The following is a 23,596-nucleotide window of genomic DNA, read 5'->3' on the forward strand; positions in this document are numbered from 1 at the left end:
CTCACTGTGTTTCCAAAGAGAACACACACTCTCTTAATACAGGAGAACAAACACCTCACAAATATTATAGAACTAAGCACTCAAATGCTTATAAGATGAGAGAAAACTCGAAGAAGGGATAATTTCTAAATGAAGGGGGGAGCTCTATTTATAGAGCCCCTTGACCGTGTGAAGACGCGTATAACATCTTTCCACGAAACCTTTGAGCAGCCCATGTTTTTTTTTCCTTTGCCGCCACTTGTGCATTTAATGCACCTACCAACATTTCTCCCACTTGGAGATTTGATTGAGAATCAAACACATCTCCACACATCCTTTCAATCTTGCCATTCCCTGCTGCTTACGTTTCTGCTAGACCACTTGAGGATCTACACCACTCAAACTTATCAGTGTTTATTGGCTTGGTCAGAAAATCAGCTATGTTATCCTTTGTATGGATCTTCTGCATATCCACGCTTCCTTCTTCAACTACTTCCCGTACAAAGTGAAATTGTACTCCAATGTGTTTAGTCCTGGAATGAAAGGCTGGATTCCCTTGCGATGTGCAAGACACTCTGACTGTCACAAAACAAAGGAACATTCTCTTGTTTGTGCCCGATCTCCTCCAATAACCTTTTAATCCATATTGTCTCCTTGCAACCTTGAGTAGCTGCCATGTATTCTGCCTCTGTTGTAGATAATGCCACAACTGTCTGCAGTTTTGAAACCCAGCTTACTGCTCCCCCTGCAAGTGTAAACACATAACCAGTAGTAGATTTCCTCTTATCAGGATCACTTGCATAATCTGAATCGACATAGCCCCTGAGTATAAAATCCGATCCTCCATAACATAATGCAGCATTCGAGGTACCCTTAATGTATCTAAGGATCCTCTTAACAGTGCTCCAATGCTCTCGTCCAGGATTCGCCATATACCGACTAACTGCTCCCACTGCTTGAGCAATGTCTGGTCTTGTACAGATCATGGCGAACATCAAACTTCCCACTGCTGATGCATACGGTACTCGAGACATCTCCATCCTCTCTGCTTCACTGCTAGGACACATCTCGGAGGATAACTTGAAGTTAACAGGAAGAGGGGTCGATATTGGCTTACTATCTTGCATGTTTAAGCGTTGCAAGACTTTCTTCAAATAATTTTTCTGGGAAAGCCAAATCTTTCTGTTACTTCTGTCTCGATGAACTTGCATCCCTAGAATCTTGTTTGCTGGTCCCAAGTCCTTCATATCAAATTCCCTAGCCAACTGTGCCTTCAATCCTTGGACCTGATCTTTGTTGGGGCCTGCTACCAACATGTCGTCCACATACAACAGTAAAATTATATAATCATCACCAGACCTCTTGAAATACGTACAAGGGTCTGCACTCAGTCTGTTGTATCCAAGGCTCATGATATAAGAATCAAATCTCTTGTACCAACATCTCGGCGCCTGTTTGAGACCGTACAGAGATTTCTTTAACCTGCAAACCAAGTTCTCTTTGCCTTTTTCCGCAAAACCTTCTGGCTAGAGCATATAGATTTCTTCTTCAAGATCTCCATGAAGAAACGCCGTTTTCACATCTAGCTGTTCTAGATGTAGGTCAAACATTGCACACAATTCCAACACCACTTTGACTGTTGTAAGCCGAACCACATGAGAAAATATTTCATTGAAGTCAATGCCTTCTTTCTGAGCATATCCTTTTACCACCAACCTAGCACGATACCGCTCCACTTGGTTATTGCCATCACGTTTGATCTTATAGACCCATCTGTTTCCAATGACTTTCCTCCCTCGTGGTAGTGTAACAAGATCCCAAGTTTTATTCATGTCTAATGCCTCCAACTCTTCTTGCATTGCTATCATCCACAAGGATACATCCGAGCTTTGAGTAGCCTCGTGAAAACTTGATGGCTCACCATCCTCTGATAATAGACAATATGCAATGTTGCTTTCAGTGACATAATCTGAAAGCCAACCTGGTGGTCTTCTGTCTCGAGTTGATTGCCTCACATTGGAAACCTCAGACTCAACATGTTCTTGTTCTTCGTGCTCTGGTACTGCTTCACAAGAAACTTGACCTTCGTCCGTCTTATTTTCCACCTGAAAAATAGTAGTTTCTGAATTCAGTGTGCATTTGTCTCCCTTTACTTTATCTTCCTCGAAGATAACATCCTTGCTGATGACAAGCTTGTGAACAGTAGGATCCCACAAGCGAAACCCCTTTACTCCATCAGCATAACCCAAGAAGATACATTTTCTGGATTTCGAATCCAACTTTGATCTTTCTTGCTCATTGTACAGAACGTACACCGGACTTCCAAATGTATGCAAATGAGAATAATCTGTCGGCTTTCCGGTCCACATCTCCATCGGAGTCTTCAGATCAATCGTCACTGAAGGAGAACGATTGATAATATAACAAGCGGTTTTGACTGCTTCTGCCCAAAATGACTTTTCTAGACCTGCAGTCCTCAACATAGCTCTTGTTCTGTCTAACAAGGTTCTGTTCATCCGCTCCGCCACTCCATTCTGTTGAGGTGTGTAAGCCGTCGTGAATTGTCTCTTGATGCCCTCATGTTGACAATATGCATCAAACTCGTCACTGGTATATTCTCCTCCATTGTCAGTCCTCAGACACTTGATTTTCTTTTCAGAATCAAGTTCAACCCGCGCTTTGAAATCTTTGAAGATCTGGAAAACATCTGATTTTTTCTTGATTGGATACACCCAACATCTCCTAGAGAAATCATCAATGAACGAGACAAAGTATCTCGCTCCTCCTAGGGATACAACCGGTGCTTGCCAAACATCTGAATGAATCAGCTCCAATATGCTTTTGCTCATGGCAGTAGAAGTGTCAAAATTTAATCTGTGTTGTTTACTGGTAACACAGTGCTCACAAAAGGTTAGTGACACTTTTGTAAGTCCCGGCAGCAGCTTCCGTTCTGAGAGAATTTTCAACCCCCGTTCTGACATATGCCCGAGCTTTCTATGCCATAACACTGTTAATTCTTCTCCTGAACCAATTGATGCAACAGCTAGTTCTGCCTCTTTATGTGTTTCTCCCAAAAGTACATACAGATTTGCAGCAACCTTTTCCGCCTTCATAACCACAAGCGCGCCCTTCACAATTTTCATGATCCCATTCTCGATCCGAGTTTTGCACCCGATGTCATCCAATTGCCCCAAGGACAAAAGATTTTTCGTCAGTCCTTTCACATGTCGTACCTCCTGTATGGTGCGAATGGTGCCATCAAACATTTTAATTTTGATAGTACCGACCCCAGCGATTTCCAAGGCATGGTCATTTCCCACGAATACAGATCCTCCTGAGACTGGTTCATAATGATCAAACCATTCTCTCCGAGACGTCATGTGCCACGTCGCTCCTGAATCCATAATCCATGTATCACAAAATTTGTGACTGCCTTCTGCAACAGTTGCTGCTTCGCTGAATAATATTTCACCACTGCCTGAAGTACTGGCCACATTTCCTTGAGAGCTTTTATCGATACTCGTACACTCTTTCTTGAAGTGCCCTTTACCGCCACATTTAAAGCAGTAAATATTTTTCTTCTTACTTCCCGACTTTGATCTACCTCGCCTTTGGCTCCCACTGGAGTCACGATCCATAAATCTTCCTCTTATCATCGGTAAAGCCTCTGCTTGCTTCGATGTTACCAACCTATCTTCCTTATTCTTGCGCCGACTTTCTTCTCCGAGAACCGCAGTTAAGACATCGTCGAATCTTAGAAAGCCCATCAGAATATTGTTGGTAATGTTGATGATAAGTTGATCGTATGAATCTGGTAGACTTTGAAGTAGAAGCTTCGCACGTTCATTTTCCCCTATTTTATGCCCCATGGAATTGAGTTGGGCAAATAGAGTATTTAGTGTGTTGATATGGTCGGTCATCGATGAAGATTCCGCCATCCGAAGAGTATAAAACCTTCTCTTTAGGAAAATCATGTTGTGTAGCGACTTGACCTCGTACATCTTTGTCAGAGTATCCCAGATAACTTTGGATGTTTTTATCTCAGAGATACTTGACAAAACTTCGTCTGCTATAGCCAAGTGTAAATTGGCAACAGCATTATCATTCATCTCGTTCCACTTTCCATCATCTGTAATCTCCACCGGTCTATCTCCAATAGCCGCCAAGCAATTTTCATTTCTTAAAACTGCTTGTATCTTTATTTTCCACAGCATAAAATTGCTTCCGTTGAATTTTGCTATCTCGTACCTTCCCGCCATTATGTCTACAACAATTTTAGTAGACCGGACAAAATAATCCCGCCTTAAATAAAAAATCTTTTCTGATGTGGAAGATCAGTCTAGGCTGCAACCACAGAGCATACTCAGAATTTTAAGAAATTTTAAACCAAGGCTCTGATACCAATTGTCACATCCTATGCTAAAGTCCGTGCTACTGTACAATAAGTTCTTATAAACATTACTTTATATCCGTCATCGTTTTATGAAAAAGACAATACAAGTTGTCATGAAAGTCTATTGAAAACCCTTAAAAAGCATTTTTAAACTTTTATTTTTAAATATTTTTGACAAACTCTTCCATTGTTCGTATTCTTCTTCATTCGACTCGTTGATCCTTTACTTTAAGCATTTAATTTGGAAGTTCATCAAAATCTATCTTCCTCATTTGAAATAACAGGAAACCTTCTAGTAATATTTTGTGAGACGAAACTTTTAATTAAATTTCATAATAAATTTACATAATTTTGCTTTATGAGGACTTTTTCCAATAGGAGACACCACCAATTTTCCGAAGCTCCATCCACATGTTATTTTTCTTAAAGAAGTGGATGCCCTTGCAAGGCGAACATGGGGTGTTTTTCCCAAGAAGATCCTTTGCTTGCTTTAAAAATTATATATATATTGAAAAATACTTGATGAGTACATACGTATATCGGTCACACATGCTATGAATTTTCAAGTTATTTGACTTTAATAATCGAATAAAATTGGATGATTTGATAGTTGAAACATGAAATAGAGGGCTACAAAAGAAGGTTGGCACATCACGTGTATAAAGTAAAGATATACTTCATAAGGTCAAAACCAACTCCTAATCAATCCTAGTAAGCTTATACCATGCTCCAAGAAATCATCCATTCTAGGGCGATCCAACATACACGAATATGATAATTTATCGATATTATTTAAAAAAATATTTAAATTTTTTCTTTTTACTATAATTACCCATCTGTTCGAGATGGATGCAGAAGACGGAATGTGATAATTCATCGATATTCTTTAAAAAAATCCAAGTTGAATAGGATAAGTTGGAAACATAAATTATACTTTTTAAACGTAATTAAGTCGTGAGTGATCTAATCGAATTTTCAAAATAATCTTTTATATCGTTGACGTCCTCTCAACCCCTGCGAATAAAAAACCATGTGCAAGGACATATAAACTCTTGTGTAAATTAGGTGAGTCAAATGGGATCATTTCCTAATTCTTAATCTAGATATTAATTTTGTTTCATGATCATTTAATGGAAGAGGGTGTGTGTCAAATTTGATTACAATAGACCAATAAAATAGTGTGACATTTCTAATTTGAGTAAGGGTACATTTTGCTTCCGAATAAATAATGAGATTGTAATGGTCATATATCTAAAATGATTGATATTTTTTGGGTGTTATTAATTGATGGAAAGAGTTTTGGTAATATGTATTTATCAAATTTCAATCTTAGTCATGTATTTTTTATTTTTAAATTTTTTGTCTTTTTTATCGGGAGTGTTGATGTGAAATTACACACGTCAGCGCTGTAACAGTGTCATGTCGGAAAAATACTAAATATGTCACAAAAATAAAGATAGCGAATTAATATTTTTAGAAATTTAATAAAACAGATGACAAAATTACAAGGAGACAAACATGCAGTAAAAAAAAAAGCAATTTATCTCATTATTGAAGGATGAACAAGTTTATAAGCCGATAATTAGAACAATTTCAAGCAAAATATAGTCGTTGAATAATTAATATTTTTTCAATGAAATTTTAGGGACAAAAATAATTGAATAGGTCTCTCGTGAGACAGGTCAACTCTATCGATATTTACAATAAAAAGTAATATTCTTAGCATAAAATTAATACTTTTTCATAGATGACCCAAATAAAATATATGTCTAATAAAATACGATTCGTAAGACTGTCTCACATAGAGATGTCAATGGGGCGGGTATGGGGCGGGTTTGGCTAAACCCAAGACTCTCCCCATGAAAAAAAATTTGACCCATTACCCGTCCCACCCCGGTTAAATATTCTTCGGACCCACCCCATCTCGAATATGAAACGGGGTCGGGTAGACCCATGAGACCCGTGAGACCCGAATTTTTTTAAAATAAAAAAGTAATCTTTCTTCTCACATGATTGAATTATGAAACAGACTAGTCTCTAAATACAACATTGTGAAAAATTAATTCATGTTTTCGACCACACTTAATAATAACAAACAAAGTATTTTCACGACATAAAGACTTACATAAAAAAAAGAGTTACTAGCTCTCCAAAAAAATCTTGACATCCCCAAAAATAAGTCGTAACATAATTTAAACAGATCAATATAAAATCAGCAAGTAGGCAATATTTCAGACACATTCTTCGGGATCATTTTCCTCTTCATCAAGAATGGTGGGACAAGTTGGTAAACTACTTGAAGAATTAACTACAAAATTAAATAGAGAAAGTACATTGAAAAAATAAAACTGTAATTTCAAATTGTAAAAAAATTAATTCAAAGAGAGAAAGTACAGTAAAAAAATTAAAATGAATGTACAATAACAAAATAAAGCTGTGATTTATTTACCTTTCACATCACCTCACAACCATCTTCGCGAGCACATCAATGCCTCCAAAGTTGTCGGATTACGTCTACTAAGATGAGGATCAAGTATTCTTCGACTATTGCTAAAAGCAGATTCAAATGTAACAGTTGACATAGGAATAGCTAAGATCGTTATGGTTGAGGTGAGCTACTAAAAAAATGAAAATTAGTAAAATTAAAACCCTAAAATATTTATATCCACATATATGGGGAGGGTATGGGACGGGTATTATAAGACCCATGACCCGTCCCATATCCGGACGGGTCTGAAAAATTGGACACAGGACCCGCCCCATGACCCATTTAGTATGTCCAAACCCACCCCATACACACGGGTCCATTGCGAGTATGGGTAAAACCAGGATCCATTGACATCCCTAGTCTCACTCACATAAGTTTCTGTAAAAATAATTTGTTAAAAGTCAAGAAACAATTCTTAGAAATTAAGGTGCATTGTCATATGCCAGATCATAGGAAGTGTGTAAATCAGAAGTCATATGTATGCACATGTCCACTTGCCTTCCTGCAACTGCGATCGAATCAATAGGGATCTGGAAATTAATTATAAAATTAAAAAAATATATAATTTAATGAAGAAAAAATATTATAAAATATTTCTTCAATCTGGAAATTCCCTGTCGTGTCAGGTTTAACGACTAGTGGTTATCCATAATATTGGAACGATTTATTGTAAAGATTTTGATTTAGAAATTAAATGAAGACAATCCCTAATAAGAAAATTGTGGGTTGAAAATGTGAACAAAATATATTAAAGAATAAATTTAGAAATGTAAAAGACGTTCACAACTCAAAATTCAGTGGTTTAGTCATACATTTGAACTACAAGTGCAAACAATAACTTGACTTATTTCGATAGATCGCAAGTCGTTCATGTAATATGATCATGACATTAACTTTGTATAAATTGATTCCAAAATCAAACGAGTTAACGAATTCGAGACTCAGATCAAGATTTTTTTTTAAAATAATTATCACATACTGTAGGGACTATATTTTTGTGGAATAGAATCAATCTCAATAAAATTATTATCATCCGACTAGAAATTAATTTACAGAATAACAATATAATTCCTACAATTATAAATTGATTTGGGCAACCACTCTAATATTATAAAAGGTTTATCAATAAAGATGATGTGAGTAAGATGGATTCAAGTGGAAAATCATGTAAATTAATCATGAAAAAATATTACGGTTAAATTGTAATCTTGATCTTATATATTTGTTTTTATCTTGTAAAATTCTAGTCTTAATCCGCTATTTTTTCCGGGAAATTTAGGTCATTTTTTTTCAAACTGACGCCACTTGTTGATATGTGTACAATATCATATCAGCACTCTCGACGAAAGATGAATAAACTTTTTTTAAAAAAATAAAAGACTAAAATGACCAAGAAACAAACACAAAACCAAAAATTGGAATTTTTCCAAATAATATAGCATACAAAAACTTTAGAATTGATTAACTGTTTTTTTACATTGAATAATGAGTGATGAAATGCACATAGATTAGTCTATTCATTCATTAAATTATAGTGTTCAGATTCATGAATTAGACTGGATAAGTGGATATGTTATATTCAAAATTTGGGGAATAATAAATTTGAAAAAATTAATTGGTACTTTGCAATTCAAATATTAAGGTATCCTACAACAAAACATATATATAGAAAGAAAGACATGCACATTAAGTAAATCTTTACTTGGAATTCAAACAATGAACTGTTCTACAGGAAAATATACACGCATATCATTTCTAAACATCTTGAAATATAGTTCTCTTCGATTCTCATTGTTTGCAAGAAGTGCAATTATTGATAAGAAGATTCTTGTCATGAAATAATTATCCATGATGGGTAGAGCAATCGAATCATGACCCTTGAACTGTTGAATGATTTGAAATATTTGAGTTGCACCACTAGTACCAGCTATAGTTTTTTGTCTCGTTCGATGATTTATCTGTTCGGTGGTTCTTATTTTTATATTTTTCTAAACAAATGCGGAGATTATTTTTTATGGTATTTGGAGAAGAGTCAACGAAAAAATATTGAGAGGACGACAAAAAATTGAAACAAATTTCGTCAACTAAATTAACAGTTCCTGTCTTTGCCCATTATTACACGATAAAATTTAGAGTCGTCCATGAAATCGACGTTTTCTATACTATGTTGTATGTAATGTGGTCAAATAACCATTGTATTCTCGAAGTTTAAGACGAAATATCGAATTTAGGAGTGAATTTTTGGTAAAATATTAGAGATCGACATGATTTAATGATTTTGAGATTCGTTGAAACTTCAAATATAATATAGTATAAACACGTGAAATCTCGTTGCAGTATAATTGGTACATGGAAATCCCGATGTCCGACGAAAGATTATTGTACACTTTCACAAACATGCAAGTACTCTAATAATTCAAATAATAACGAAGGCTGTGGGCGAGAGAGTCAGTAGTCAGTACTACATTACTTTTCGGCTTTTATTATTTGCGCATGCCTTAGCATCATCCTTGTCTTTCCACACTACATTCGTTGCACTAAATTTCCAATTTATGACGATTGATCAGAAATTATATATATATATATATATATATTATATATATATTTCTTGTTTGCGCAAAATTTGTAAATGTTGGTGGCCAAGTGCAAATGCACCTTCTTGAATGACAAGCGGTAACAAATCCAACTTCTAACTATTCAAACGACGTGAATTTAAAATTTGACTATTTGATATGGTTTCTTAAGCTGAAATGCACCAAAACAATAGAAAACAATGAAAATGAAGCTGAAAATTTCTGGGAAACCCTAAATATGATTTACGTATATAAAAAACCAAGAGGAATCTTAATAAACATTAAAATTATTACAAGGTTGGATGAAAAGTGAAAGAAAGTGCTGAATAATCTAGAGAAAATCTACTGGAAAAATAATATTGGAGAACAAATGAAATTCGAACGACGAAAAGTTTGTAATTTTTTAAGTGTGTGCAATTCTTTTCAGTGTTGAGACCCTTTTCCCTTATGTCCATTCCCTTCTTTTGTTCAGATTTTTGGGAGTTTTCTCCATTTTCTACACTTCCGTACTATCTTCAACCGCGAAATCTCTCGGATATCTGACTTTGTTCGAATTGTTTTGAATTGACGAGCTTCCATTATAACTTGTGGGCTAATCCATTTTTTTAGGATTTAGGCTTAATTAATTGGGCTTGTACAATTTTGACCCAAACAATATTACAAGGAAGAAAAAACAAAAATACGATAAAACTTCAAATACAAGTTCAAAAAGTTACCTATTTAATTTTTTTTAAAAAAATCCAAAAAAACAAACGAACGCAATTAGGAATAATTGTTTGCAAAATCATTTTTTATAAGTAATCAAATAAGGTTTTCTTCGTCTTCGAAAAATTATTAAAAATTTATTTGACATTTGGGCCCCCACATTAACGATCGAGAAGACATTCTCTAATATTAATTGGGCCAATATATTTGTTCTCAATTATCATACGGGCAAATTTTTAAAGATAGGGTAGAGATAACAAATGTAAACTGGGAATAGAATGATTCAGTCCATTCGTGTTAGTTTTCTTCGATCGATAAGTCAGGGAAACGGGAAGAGATGGATGAAAATGGGAGTGTCGACAGATATATTAAAGACTTTCTTTCCTTGTCAAACCTGCCCAATACCAGAGTTTAAAGGCAAGACCCAATACATATTTTCAAGAAACCTAGCAGACGCTAATCATGAACACGCAGAGAAACTCAATCCTATGACAAGTAACAAGCATTCACAAGGCACCTGCAGGCTCAACACCACCAAAAACCCTGGTGTTATGCACAGAACCAGTTCCCCCACAACATATATGTGTCTTCTGCATTTGGCCTAAACACGTGGTCAGTAATTAACTATAAAACCGAAAAAAAAAGACCGATGATGGCCATTAAATCTAGCGCTAACACCCTCAAAGTGGGTTGAGCCAGTTATACTCAAAGCACTCCCCAAAATAAATACAACACACATGCAAAACTCACGAGGACTAAAATAGTTGAAGGTGATCATACTGTAACAAAGCCATCCTATCCTTCCCTTGGTCGATACAACGGATTGACAAGCAAGCAACCATATGCGAATTCATCAAGTTAGTTAAACAGTTGATTAAGAAATCAAACTTCAATCTGTTAAACCAAAACTCAATCTATCAGACACCAAAACACCTAGCACTCCGACCATGTTGCACAATTTCCACACATGACAGTTAAAAAACCGAAAAGACAAGTCAAGAAGCCACAATAAAAATAATAGCTCATGCTTCAGTGGAGAGTTAGCTTTATACAATTATTTCATGTCAATGCTACAGTCGAGTAACCTTAAACCAAGCTAGTTAATTCAATTGGACAACTCAACTCTATACAGGCGGATAAACGAGAACAAAAGTCGAAAATATAAAGACAGCCATATCTACAGGAGACAAATACAAAAGCTTTCCACTGTCTAAAAATCTAAGTTTCCCCGAACCAACCAGCCATGGACAGAAACATTAAAACTAAAAATATTTTTAAACGTACAGGAAAATAAATTAAAATTATATTCAAAGAATCACGAACCGAGTTTCCAATGCAATTGTTAAGAATCCATAACATTATCAAAACCGGCCAAGAAGTCTTGCATCACAACACAGAACTATCTATTTCATTTAAATTATAACAACATGAAATCCAGAGGAGACAAAAACATAATCGTTAAGCAGAGGAAGATAAGATGGAAACGGAAACGCTCAGAAGCCGAGCTTGGTGCGGCGCCAATGGCGGCGCTTGGCGTTGTAGCGGATGGTGTTGTCAGTACGCATACGGATCCAATACGAGATGGGCCTGTTCTGCCTCTGCTTCTTCGCCAATTTCTTCTTTATCATGAAAGTCTTGTGCGACGGCTGATTACACAATCATGCACACAATATTAAATTATTCAAGAAAAAACACAGGCAGTTCATTTGTAAGCGCAAGTAGAGAAGGGGAGATAGAAAACAGTACCATCTTGATTTCCGGTGGCAAGAAAGCTCTCTGCTTTAGGGCTTCGGCTGCGCAAACTTTGATTTCTAAAGCGTAGTACTGTGTGCGGCTGCTATATAAACCCTAACCCTAATAAATAAATTTAGTACAGAATTTCCAAATACCGTAAAATTCTCGATGGCCCTCTTAAAGTCATGAAATTGCCGAACGGCCCCGGAGGATATTAATAAGACAGTATTACCCTTCAGCTTCTGTTAACCGAGAAATTTAAAATCAGGCAAATAATATTTACATTATATTATATATTATATAATTATAAAAATTAAGAGCATAAGAGAAAAATGTCATTTTATCATATATTTTTAAATAAAAATAGATATTTTTTAATATGATAAAATATGTATATTTGGTTGATAAAGAGAGAGAAATTCACTAACTCATATAAGTTTTTTTATATATTTTTATTAAATAAAAATGAATTTATTTTTGTAATTTGAGAAGAAATATATTTTTAATTTATAAAAAATAATACAATGAGCTGAAATTTAGTTACCACAAGCCTCAACTTAAATAATAACATCAATATAAATATGAGTAGGTCTTTTGTGAGACGTTTCACGAATCTTTATCTGTGAGACGGGTCAACACTATCGATATTCACAATAAAATGTAATATTCTTAAAATAAAAAGTAATATTTTTCATAGATGACCCAAATAAAAGATCTGTCTCACAAAATACGACATGTGAGACCGTCTCACACAAGTTTTTTCCCTATAAATATTTACTTCATAATATGTACAAAATTATTATTATAATTTTGTTTCATTATTAATAATAAAATTAGCATATTTAACATAAAATAAAATTTAAATAATATCAATTTTAAGATATTATTTTTAATAAGTGATTATCGCATATTCATGAAATATATTTTAAAAATATTAAATTTAAGTGTATTTTTATAAGAAAATTTTAATATAAAAAAGTTTCTTCTTATTTTAAAATTTTGAATAAAAAGTAACAATTTTATTTTCTATTTCTGTGCAAAAATATTTAAAAATTAATATATACATTGAATTTTTTTATATAAATACCTTTAAAAAAAACCCAACCAGTTAATTATTAATTATTAAAAGTTTTATTGGGATAATTGTAAAAGTTAAAAAACTGAAACCTTTCGCGACACAATCCCTGGGATAGGGTTTAAGTTCCTCTATACCGGAGCTCTCTAGGGTTCCCAATCTACAATTTCAGAGAATGGCGACCGTTGTCCCCACATCAGAAGAAGATCCCGCCCTTTCCGTCGTCCGTTTCACTGCCGAGTTGTCGTGGGGAGATGCAGGTCCGGAGGTAATACTTACGAAAGATTTATCTACGCATTGAATAATATAGGTTTTGTGCAGACGTATGTGGAAGTTTGGTTGTGTGCGTCTGATTGTAATTGCTCCTTGGTTATCGTCTGTAACGGAATTTTGTGTAACTTTGATGTCCGTGTCGAAAGGTGGCGGAGGAACAGGTCAGTAGATTGTTGGCGGAAGCTGGAGAATGTATGATTCAAAACCGATGGTTGGATTTAGCTTCGTTGATGCTTACCTCCGCTGATGTGATCTTCTCGAAAGCTTCTGAAAAAGGTGATATAATTTGCCTTGGATGAGGCTCTTTAGTGGTCATTTGATGGTTCTGATGTCTTAATACCTGTGTGCTGTGTGGTCCAGTTTTACGTTCTTTGTTAGGGTAATACCCAGTTTGCAATTTAAATTAGTGAAAGTCATAAATAAGAATCTTGTGTGAAAACAATGAATTTCAATAGTTGGACGCTGTTGGGATGTGTTTGTTTGGTCATTCTGGTTGAATTATGTGAATCTCTCTTTGAGAATTATGAGTTTTTGTTATTCTTCCAGGTTAGTTTTTGATTTGGTTCTGAGCTGATCATTAATTTTTGCAGCTGAATTAGTTATTCCAAAATTATGTGTTTGGTTTCTTAGATATCATGTTTCTCGCTGGCTGCTAATTAATTTCATTTTAGATCTTGAATGCATATATATTGTCATATGCAACCTTGTTAAGAAGCCTGAGAGTCTTGATCAAGCGCATGAGATGGCGGAGCTTATAGCAACCAAGTTAACTCAACAGCTTAACAATAAGCCTGCACTGCGCCTAAAGATGTAATGGATATTTTCAATTAATCATCAAGATTCCAGGACCTTATAACTGCCAGTCTTTAACATTATCTTTTATACAGTCTATTCAACCTCTACAACCTACTGGAGAACCCATATAGCCGATTCTTTGTTTATATGAAGGCACTAAACTTGGCAGTTAGTGGAAATGTTACGGAACATGTTGTTCCATCTTTCAAGAAGATGGATAGGTTTCTCAGGGAGTGGAATCTTGGAGTGAAGGACCAGAGAGCTCTCTTTCTTACTGTTTCTAATATATTGAAGGAGACTAAGAGGTTAGAAATATAAGTTATTCGGTTTTTACACTTTATCAATCTTTTTCTTATACAAAGAAAGTATTTCACGACCTGATCATCAAAACAAATTCCTGTCTTTCCAGTACTGCGAAAGAGACTTTTAAATTTCTTGTCAAGTACCTGGCTACTTTTTCTGGCGAAGATGAGTCAACTCTTAATGAGGCCAAAGAAGAAGCTGTTCGAGCTATTATTGAGTTTGTGAAGGCACCTGATATGTTTCATGTAAAATTCTGCATGATTTCAGTTGTGAACATTATTAAACTTCATTCATCTTTTTGTGATTTCGATCTTGATTACATCCCTAATTATGTTAGAATATATTGTGGATAACGTTACTTGGTTGCCATGTCTTATGGCTGCTCATGTATCATGTCTCTTATGCAAGAATTTTTTTTTTGACCCTGTATCATCATTGATGTAAAAGTGCCAGTATTTTTTTATTTTAATTATGAGACAAACAGAGTTCTTGTCTTGGTGCGAATAATGGAACATAATTTTTAAAATTTTAATCATAAGAAATGTTGTGTGGATGTGGTGTTGTTACGAAAAGCAATGAACTTCATGCTACCAACTTCGAGCCCTACTTTGAGCACATTAATGACAGTCTCTGCGCAGATATTAAATTTTTTATTTCTTGAAATAAAAACAAGGGTGTTACAAGCTTCAACATCTGTACAGTTCCTGTGCAAATGTTAAGTTATGCAATATTCTCATGAAATGTTCACCTGCATTTCTAGAAGTTATTTGTTTCATTTCTCATTGTTAACCATTTTGAATCATATTCGCTTCACGTTAAATCCACAAAGACTATCTAAAGTAAATAAGTCTTGATTGATTACGGTCAAGAAGGTACAGTTATGACCCAAAAGCTATTCTTTTTAAGCTCACTTGCAGTATTCCTGGAAGTGATCTAGTATCTCTTACCAATTACGGTAAGAGGAATCTAGTTCTTGTTAAGAATATGCTGCAACGGATTTATGAGTGGTTAACTTTTGAAATACATTGTGCTCCATTATATCAGTTCTCAAGCAATTCTATGCTGCGGACTTCCCCCCTCTTTAGAGCTCAGCTGAAGAATAAATATTGAATATGAGGCCATAAATATTACAAGCAGGTCCAAATTTCAGTCTTGTTAGTCTGGTTTAAAGAAGTTCCAGGCACTTTTGGGTCTAAGGTGGTTCCAAACATTAAACATGTGTCTGTGATACATCCTCACTTCGTTGTCTATGCCTTAGGTATAATGTAATTTTGAAATATTTTTGGTTTATTGTTTTGGCATTCTCTGTTTGATGCATCTCAATGTAGCATGTTTACTAGCAAGCATTTAGTTTGGCCTTCTCATTTTCCTCATTCTATTTTGTGCACCAGAGTGATTTGCTAGACATGCCAGCTGTTTCACAGCTAGAGAAAGATGCTAAATATTCCCTGGTGTATCAACTTTTAAAAATCTTTGTGACTCAAAGGCTGGATGCATATTTGAATTTCCATGCGACAAATCCCACTTTACTCACAAGCTATGGTGAGTTGTTGCTTGTATTTCCTGCATTTGAATATTACATACTCTAAGCCTCATTCAGCAGGTTTGTTCAACTTAGTTGGCAAGCCAACTCTTGTACGATCTTCAGGAGCTTAATGTTTCGATGGTATGGTGTAGGCCTGGTGAATGAGGATTGTATTTCTAAGATGAGGCTGCTATCCTTGGTTGATCTTGGCACAAATGAATCTGGTTGTGTTCCTTATTCACTGATTAAGGAAACACTGAAGGTAATGCTTTTCTTTCCACTTATGGGCATAATTTCTGATTTATGTCTCCAATCATTTATGTGCTTCATGGCTTTCTTAGATCGAAGGCAATGAGGTCGAGCCTTGGGTTGTGAAGGCGATAACAGAAAAATTGATGGACTGCAGGATTGATCAAATGAACCAAGTGGTCATCGTCAGGTACATAATATACTTTTTAGATGCATAATTTAAATTGCTATGAAAAGCATCTACAAGTTGTATTTTATATTGCAGCCGCTATACTGAACGTGATTTTGGGAATCGGCAATGGCAAGCACTTAGATCAAAGCTAGGAGCATGGCGGGTAGGATTCAAATCTGGCATTTCTAGTTTGATTATATGATGTAGCTGAATCAGAGATCATGCGTTTTTTAAGATCTTCTATCTGTGGAGTCCTAAACCGGTTCATTTGTTGTGTATTTCATTGGGTTTTGTGACTGATTTAGATGACAAATTTTTTTCAGGGACACATTTCAAATGTGATTACTACCATCCAAGCTAACAAGATAACTGAAGAGGACACTCAAGCAGTGCAGGGTTTGGCTAGTCGCTGAGACTTTTATTCTTGCCTTATTGTGTATTGTGCCACACCCAGGGCTCATTGCCCAGAATCTCGACTTCAGGCCAGTCACATTGCTCTCATTTTGGTTGAGTTAAGGTTTATTGTAGCCGAATGAATTATGTTTGCGCCAGTTTTATTCTATTAAATTTTGTTGAAGAGCCACATGAATTCTGGTTGCGCCCGTTTTTCATGAGCGTTCACCATATTGTCTTGATTTTCATTTTTTCCTCTGGTTAGGAAACGTTCAGAAAATCACTTGTACCTGTGCAAGTGATAAAAAATACACGGTGATATTCATACTCGTAAGGCATCTTTTTACGTGGAAATTATATTTTCCTGTTTTTTTTTTACGAGTATATTTCGAACAAATGGCATACTGGATATCGGATAAAATTAGGGTTCCCCCAAGAATTTAATGGGGTGATTGAGATTTGAATAAAGCCGTTTAATGCGTCTTATTCACCTGAAATTTGCTGTTCGAACTTCAAATTTTTCAGAGGGACAATTACTTCTCTGACAAGAGTTGAGGAAGGTGAATGGCGATTTGAATCCAAATATTATCTCATTTTTTATTATAATTGTTTTAAAATTGAAAATTTATTACTTACATATATCTTAAATCTTCATATAAAAGGTTCAGCCCTATGACAGTCTCAGACTCTAGATTATCAAATGAAGCATAGAAGAAACTATTCCTATGTTTCAAAAAATAACCCCACGTGAGCTTATCCCACACATTCCACATTGTGCATCACTTATTCACTTTTGGCTGTTTGCAATTGCCTCCTCACAAGTGCGGTATAGATTCCATTCATACTAAGAAGCTCGTCGTGACTGCCACTTTCGGCTATTTGTCCATCAGCTATGACTGCAACCGTGTCCGCACTTTTGACAGTCGAAAGCCTGTGGGCTATAACAAGGACTGTCCTTCCTCTCATTAACGAGTCCATTGCATCCTATAGATATACATGTGCAAGAGGTCAGCTGGAGATAAGATAGTTTATATAAACAAGCCATGACTGGAAACGAGAAATAATTCTATACCGGGTCAATCAACAGCAAATGTGTGTACTTTATGTCTATCAGAGCCCATGTACAGTGTATGTGATTGCGTGAGAAATAAAAGCACAAAAGATTAAAACAAACCACTAATTCTAGTTCAAAATAGAATGATCTTAAAACCAGCAATAAAATTAAGAAGACACTTTAAAATAGACGAGAAATGTGGACAAATGACAGACAAGGAGATTCAAGACTAAGAAAACTAAGAAAAAGTGATTTCTAGGTATTAATCTTACTTGTACTAGGTATTCACTCTCGGCATCAAGAGCACTAGTGGCTTCATCCAACAACAAGATTTTTGGGTTCATCAGTAGTGCTCTTGCAATTGCAATTCTTTGTTTCTGGCCTCCTGATAATCTCAATCCACGTTCTCCAACAACAGTTCGATAATTTTCAGGGAATGTTGTTATGAATTCATGGGCATTCGCCATTTTCTGCAGAATCGACAATAATGTAGAAAATTTTAACAGTAAGGTTTCGAACAAAACATTAAAGTTGAAAAGATGAAAAACGGTTTTGAACTTACAGCTACATTTTCTATGTCAGAATCAGTTGCTTTTCCATCAAAACCGTATGCAATGTTTTCCTCAATCGTACAGTTGAAAAGAACTGGCTCCTGGCTTACTATACTGATCTATAGATGAAACTAGTCCATGCGTGACACACTATGAGTAGTATAGTGAAATGGATCGGATCGTTTGTTAATGTTACCTTTTGGTGGAGATATTCATGTGATATTTCCACTAAGGGAACCCCATTCAGCAAAATTTTTCCTTTCAGAGGGTCGTAGAATCTCTCGATCAAGTTAGCTATTGTTGTCTGCAACCCATGATGTGCATTTATTATAAGACTATTGATCAAGGGGTATATTTACTTAAACGAGATATAAAGAGACAAATGTGAGGAGTTCATTACTTTTCCTCCACCGCTCGGTCCAACAAGAGCTACTTTGGAGCCGGGGCTGAGTTTTAAACTTATTCCCTGTAACAATGAACAGTGAGTTTACTTAATTAGAATTGGGAAGCACACAACTCATTGTACGTTCACGAGCGTGCAAAAAAATTGTAAGAGCTATCTAAAGTCTTGGTTTTGTGATATTCGGATCTGCTTCTAACTTTGACAAAAAAAATAAAAAAACAGCACTAAAATATATGATTTGCAGTTTTTAGGTGTAATCAACTGCTAAATGATATCTTCAACATTTCAATTGATATTTAAGCAACCAGAATAATACCTTGAGTACCATATGACTTGGACGAGAAGGATAAGCAAACCAGACGTCACTTAACTCCACATCTCCATCAGGATCACTGTGAACAAAACTAGAAACATAATATGGTTGTGCTTTATATGCATACCTAAGGAGGAATTTATATATAGAACTAACCTGATTGGGCATTTATCTCCAGATTTAGGCATGGTGGAGACCCGATCTAGAAGCTGAAAAACTCTACGACTCGCTCCTGCAGCTTTCATTGCAGTGGTATACAATCCTGATAGTGAGGATACTGAGGATCCAACTGTAGATGGGAGATTTCATTCATAAGAAAAAGTTGCTGATTTGTCATCATCATAATATAACAAACAAAAGAGTGAATCTTGCTGAGATATATGTGAAATAGCGTCTTTATCCTCTTTTTGTATTATATTTTGGTTTTCTCACAGTGATAGCCGTTCAGGTGATTAATCGCTAATTTAGTAAATACAAAATACCTGTCAGGCTATACAAAATGAAGGATGTGAGAGCTCCAGCAGTCAAGTGGCCCATTATAGTCAAGTAAGCTCCATAGATTACAACTATAATCACAGATAAGGTAGATGCTGCATTCAATCCTCCAAAAAATAAACCAACCATTCTCTGCAATTTTCAAAAAGAAATATGTGAAATTTCAGCGCCCAGCAATCATTTAACATGCTGCTTGATAAGATTCGTTCCAATTCTAGCTCATAGATAAATACAAGAGGATTCATTAGAGATGAATTTAAGAATTTGAGAGAAGGGAACTGGATGAGGAACAAGGTTAGGCAACTGAAAAGATTATGGGGGAAAGTCGAAATTTTAGTCAAACTAAGCAATTGTTTTTCAAAAAATATTATACTCAATCAGCCCCCTTCTTTTAACGTATAGAGAAGAGCATAAAATGGAGAAACTCACCGCTTGCCGGATTCCAAGCTTCAGTGTCTCATCAACTTTTTCCGAGTAACCTGAGATTGCATGTTGCTCTCGTGCAAAAGATCTTACAGTTCGAATTGCACCAAAAGATTCCTAAAGATCAAAACATGATGGCTTCCATAACATAGATAGCTAAAGCATATGGCATTCATCATGCATGGTGAATAGTACCTCTGCAATTGATGCGGCTACGGCAGCAGCGGCTTGAGTTGCATGTGACAGTTCTTTAAGATATCGTCCAAACATACGGACTCCGACTGAGATGAGTGGAACAACGACTAATGCCAGAACTGAGAAAGAATACATGTCAATTTTTTAGAAAGTTTTCATGTAAACAAAGGAATCCGAAAATCCCAAAATCCCTTACGTGTTAATTTCCAGGATGATGATATCATGAAACCAATGCCAATAAGGGCAGTGGTCACGTTGCGTAGCGATTCTGAAAGATTTGTCGTAGCAGCACTTTTAATAATTTGGGTATCTTCTGATAGACGGCTTAGAAGTTCACCCGTTCGAGTTACATCAAAGAATGCAATTTCCTGTAGTTGTTATCCCAAATAAAATCTAAGAATCCAACTTCATTTCCTCTGGAAAATTGACCAAAAATCAGGTCTTACTTGCTGGATTAGTTGACCAAACAATTTCTTCCTTAGCCGAGCAACAACCCTTTCACTGGCTGAAGAAAATAACCACGTTCGAAGTGCTGTGCATATAGAACTGGAAGGAAGTTCCGAAAACAAGATGCTTTAAGGGTAGTAATTATGAAAAGAAGAGCTCAAAGTATGAACCAGAATGGGGAAGTAAAAGCCAGAGATATGAATTCATACCCAACAACAACAATTAGAAAGATAGCTAATATTGTCTTTTTGACGTCATCCCATGCCTCAGCTCGCTCATCAGGAGTTTTCAGATTCCTAGATACAATATCAATTATTCGACCACCAAATTTGGGCTGCGACAAATTAAAAACAGTAATTAATACCCTTTATGCCACATTGCACAGTTTCTCATTAGTATATTTGCAGAAGACAACATATAGATAAAGAAATTAAAAAATCTTATCAGAAAAATTAAAATGGCAAAAATTCACCAGCTTATCAATAGATGAATGAATTAATGAATGCATTAACTGCACAATGTCCCTCGTTTTGCCGGATTATTGCAGATATAATCATAAAGGATATTTTCAGGACCTAATAACGCACTAAATTATAGGGTGATTGAATCTTGATTTATAGCATAAGCATGGAGAAAGCCTTACCACAAGAAGGCTAGATGTGGATGCTATCAACAGTGCAACAGTCGCGATAATTAGCTTTCCAGCATCTGGCTTTGCCTGTTTATTTGGAAAACCATTAACTAAACGTCCTAATAAACAAAACCTAGTTCATCAATACGAAGTGTCACTATTTTTCTCACCAGATGTAATACTCTACCAAATCCAACATTGGATGCCTGAAATTATCACAAAGTCAATATTTTTTGCAAGAGTCCCATGTACATATTTAGAGTTCAAAGAGAAACCAATGCAATCAAATCACTGATCGCCCACCTTTGTGGTATCTCCTAGCTCAAGATCTGTAGTTCGATCATCAGGTGTTCCATCCTCGTTAGCCTTGCGCTGTGCCTACATGAAGAATAGATTTTGAAGTTATAATTGTAGGACCAACAATATAGCATGTTAACTCAATCCAATTAATTTCTTGGAATTGTCACAAACACTTTCAAGTATTAGTTTTAATAACAGTTTCTTTTGAAAAGCCTGTATATAGTGATCCTAAGATCATAAAAGACAAAGCACCAAGTCTGATTAAAGGCATTTAAATGAAAGAACGATAGACAACAACGAACTGTTAAAATAACAAGTTTTAATTCAATAACAGTGATTTAAGCCTCCAATTTTTCAGCCTAAAATGGTGTTCTGTCAACTTGTTAACCAGAAACTTTTCCTAGCAACCATGTATTCACGAAAGTAAAAGTGCATGAATCCGCATCACCACAATACCAAACAATTTCTTATGTTTAACCGAATCAAAATCCTAGACAAATCATTTTATACACAAACACCATGATTTCTTGGCCAACTGCATCCACCGTGACATCACCACCGTTGCCACAGACCACCACAGCGGTATCAAGAATACCTAATCATTTAAAATCTTTTCAACTCACCCAAACCCAAATCAACCGAGTATTTCGACTTGCAAAATCAACCAATCAACCAAAAAAAAAAAAAACAAGAAAAAATAACACAAATATTACTGTAATAAATAGAGAATTCCTCGCCTCTTTATTCAAGAGAGAAACCCTTTCACTTCCAGAGGACATAATGGATTTCGAAGTCCGATCAATATGCTGTTCCTTGCCCATCAGACACAAAGAAACAGAAAATAATTCTTTGATGCTCTGAACTCAAAGGTTACACAAATCCGCAAAATTCACCGGGAAAAAAGAGAAATACAACTTTGTAATTCGCCAATTTGTTCCTGGGAATTGGTGATCGACCAGTTTTTTCATAGCATTGATTTTCAGTCTTGATATGAACTCGCTTTCTGTGTATATTCATTCCGTTACCCATGTCCACTTTATTTAATTATATATTCAAAGTTGAAACTTTCTAACTTGACCACGCGACGAATATATTATATAATATTTTTTTATAATTTATTTGATTTATATTTAAATAAAAATTAAAATATAATAATAATAAAAATGAAATATTACACCGTCATTTTAATATATAAATTAAAAAATAAATAAAAAATATAACTCTATATATAGAAAACTGAAAATAAAAACTATATCTACGTCTATAGTGACATATATCAAAATTTAACCACTTTATTAATATATATGTATAAATATATAATTATTAAAATAAATCATGACATCAAATTTTAGTTACTATAAATATCTCAAACTTAATAATATAATATAGATTTGTAAAATATCATTCAAACTCTTCCAATCATATTTTTTTATATTTTATTTTAGAAAAAACCATTTTAATTTTAAAATTATTAGCTTTTATTTTTATTTATTTTTTAAAAGAACTACTTCATTTTCTAACTTTTCTACATAACACATGACGTACACATTACGTACTTGTAAATTGTTTTTATAATTAATTATATTTACATTAAAATATAAATAATATCATAATCGTAAAAAATAACCAAAAATACTTTAATTTACAATGATTATATTTAAATATGAATCATACGATAATAGTAGACCACATACTAAACTGAAATATGGAATAATGAAATATAATATATAATAAATAAAATATTTTAAAAAAATTAATTATTCGACGATCTAAAATGAGAGTCATATTTGGTTTTAGTTTTAAAAAATGAACAACAAAATAATACAAAATGTGAACCCAAAATATCCTCTCTTTGTATATAGAAATACTTAATTGTTAGAAACCATTAAATTTTGGTTAGTTGAGTGTAGAAGTGGATCTATAAAATTAATTTTGAGTGATCTTTAGCTTATTTTATATCAATATTCAAAATATGAGATAACATCTCGGATTCGAGAGCTAATTATAACAATCCTCTCATCCAATGGCGGAGTCAGAAATATGACTCAGTCCGGACTGAAATTTTAAACTGTAAAATCTTTAAATATTTTAAATTGATCTATTCGGGCTAATATCATATTATACAAA

The 23,596-nt window shown here is 34.8% G+C and overlaps 2 protein-coding genes and 1 pseudogene across 2 annotated transcripts; 1 reads left to right on the top strand and 2 right to left on the bottom strand.

Moving 5' to 3' along the window:
- Positions 1 to 11,465: 11,465 nt before the first annotated feature.
- LOC142531066 (large ribosomal subunit protein eL39 pseudogene) lies at positions 11,466 to 11,784 on the bottom strand (annotated as a pseudogene).
- Positions 11,785 to 13,021: 1,237 nt separating this feature from the next.
- Positions 13,022 to 16,847, top strand: LOC142531614 (uncharacterized). The gene is made up of 10 exons (XM_075637817.1): positions 13,022 to 13,215; positions 13,367 to 13,496; positions 13,892 to 14,030; positions 14,108 to 14,320; positions 14,425 to 14,563; positions 15,710 to 15,860; positions 15,996 to 16,105; positions 16,185 to 16,282; positions 16,358 to 16,427; positions 16,588 to 16,847. The coding sequence occupies exons 1-10, from the start codon at positions 13,123 to 13,125 to the stop codon at positions 16,675 to 16,677; spliced, it is 1,233 nt and encodes a 410-aa protein (XP_075493932.1). The 5' UTR covers positions 13,022 to 13,122; the 3' UTR covers positions 16,678 to 16,847.
- A 387-nt stretch (positions 16,848 to 17,234) lies between these two features.
- Positions 17,235 to 22,474, bottom strand: LOC142531266 (ABC transporter B family member 27). Its single transcript, XM_075637362.1, has 17 exons — positions 22,207 to 22,474; positions 21,473 to 21,547; positions 21,340 to 21,375; positions 21,182 to 21,256; positions 20,748 to 20,872; positions 20,538 to 20,637; positions 20,288 to 20,459; positions 20,092 to 20,210; positions 19,903 to 20,013; positions 19,461 to 19,605; positions 19,135 to 19,267; positions 18,982 to 19,057; positions 18,663 to 18,728; positions 18,459 to 18,566; positions 18,274 to 18,381; positions 17,984 to 18,181; positions 17,235 to 17,641 (listed from the first exon to the last, which is right to left on the bottom strand). The coding sequence occupies exons 1-17, from the start codon at positions 22,288 to 22,290 to the stop codon at positions 17,441 to 17,443; spliced, it is 1,932 nt and encodes a 643-aa protein (XP_075493477.1). The 5' UTR covers positions 22,291 to 22,474; the 3' UTR covers positions 17,235 to 17,440.
- Between the last annotated feature and the right edge of the window lie 1,122 nt (positions 22,475 to 23,596).

This window comes from Primulina tabacum, chromosome 17, assembly GCF_025594145.1.
Source record: "Primulina tabacum isolate GXHZ01 chromosome 17, ASM2559414v2, whole genome shotgun sequence".
Classification (NCBI taxonomy): domain Eukaryota; kingdom Viridiplantae; phylum Streptophyta; class Magnoliopsida; order Lamiales; family Gesneriaceae; genus Primulina; species Primulina tabacum.

Bases quoted from the DNA above. Each gene is read 5' to 3' on its own strand.
- LOC142531266 (XM_075637362.1), bottom strand. From the start codon at position 22,290: ATGGGCAAGGAACAGCATATTGATCGGACTTCGAAATCCATTATGTCC. The intron at 20,211-20,287 runs GTAAGGGATTTT...ATTCTTTCTCAG, and splicing joins ATCATCCTGGAAATTAACAC to TTCTGGCATTAGTCGTTGTT. The intron at 18,382-18,458 runs GTAACATTAACA...TTTCATCTATAG, and splicing joins ATGAATATCTCCACCAAAAG to ATCAGTATAGTAAGCCAGGA.
- LOC142531614 (XM_075637817.1), top strand. From the start codon at position 13,123: ATGGCGACCGTTGTCCCCACATCAGAAGAAGATCCCGCCCTTTCCGTC. The intron at 14,321-14,424 runs GTTAGAAATATA...CTGTCTTTCCAG, and splicing joins ATATTGAAGGAGACTAAGAG to TACTGCGAAAGAGACTTTTA. The intron at 14,564-15,709 runs GTAAAATTCTGC...TTTGTGCACCAG, and splicing joins AGGCACCTGATATGTTTCAT to AGTGATTTGCTAGACATGCC.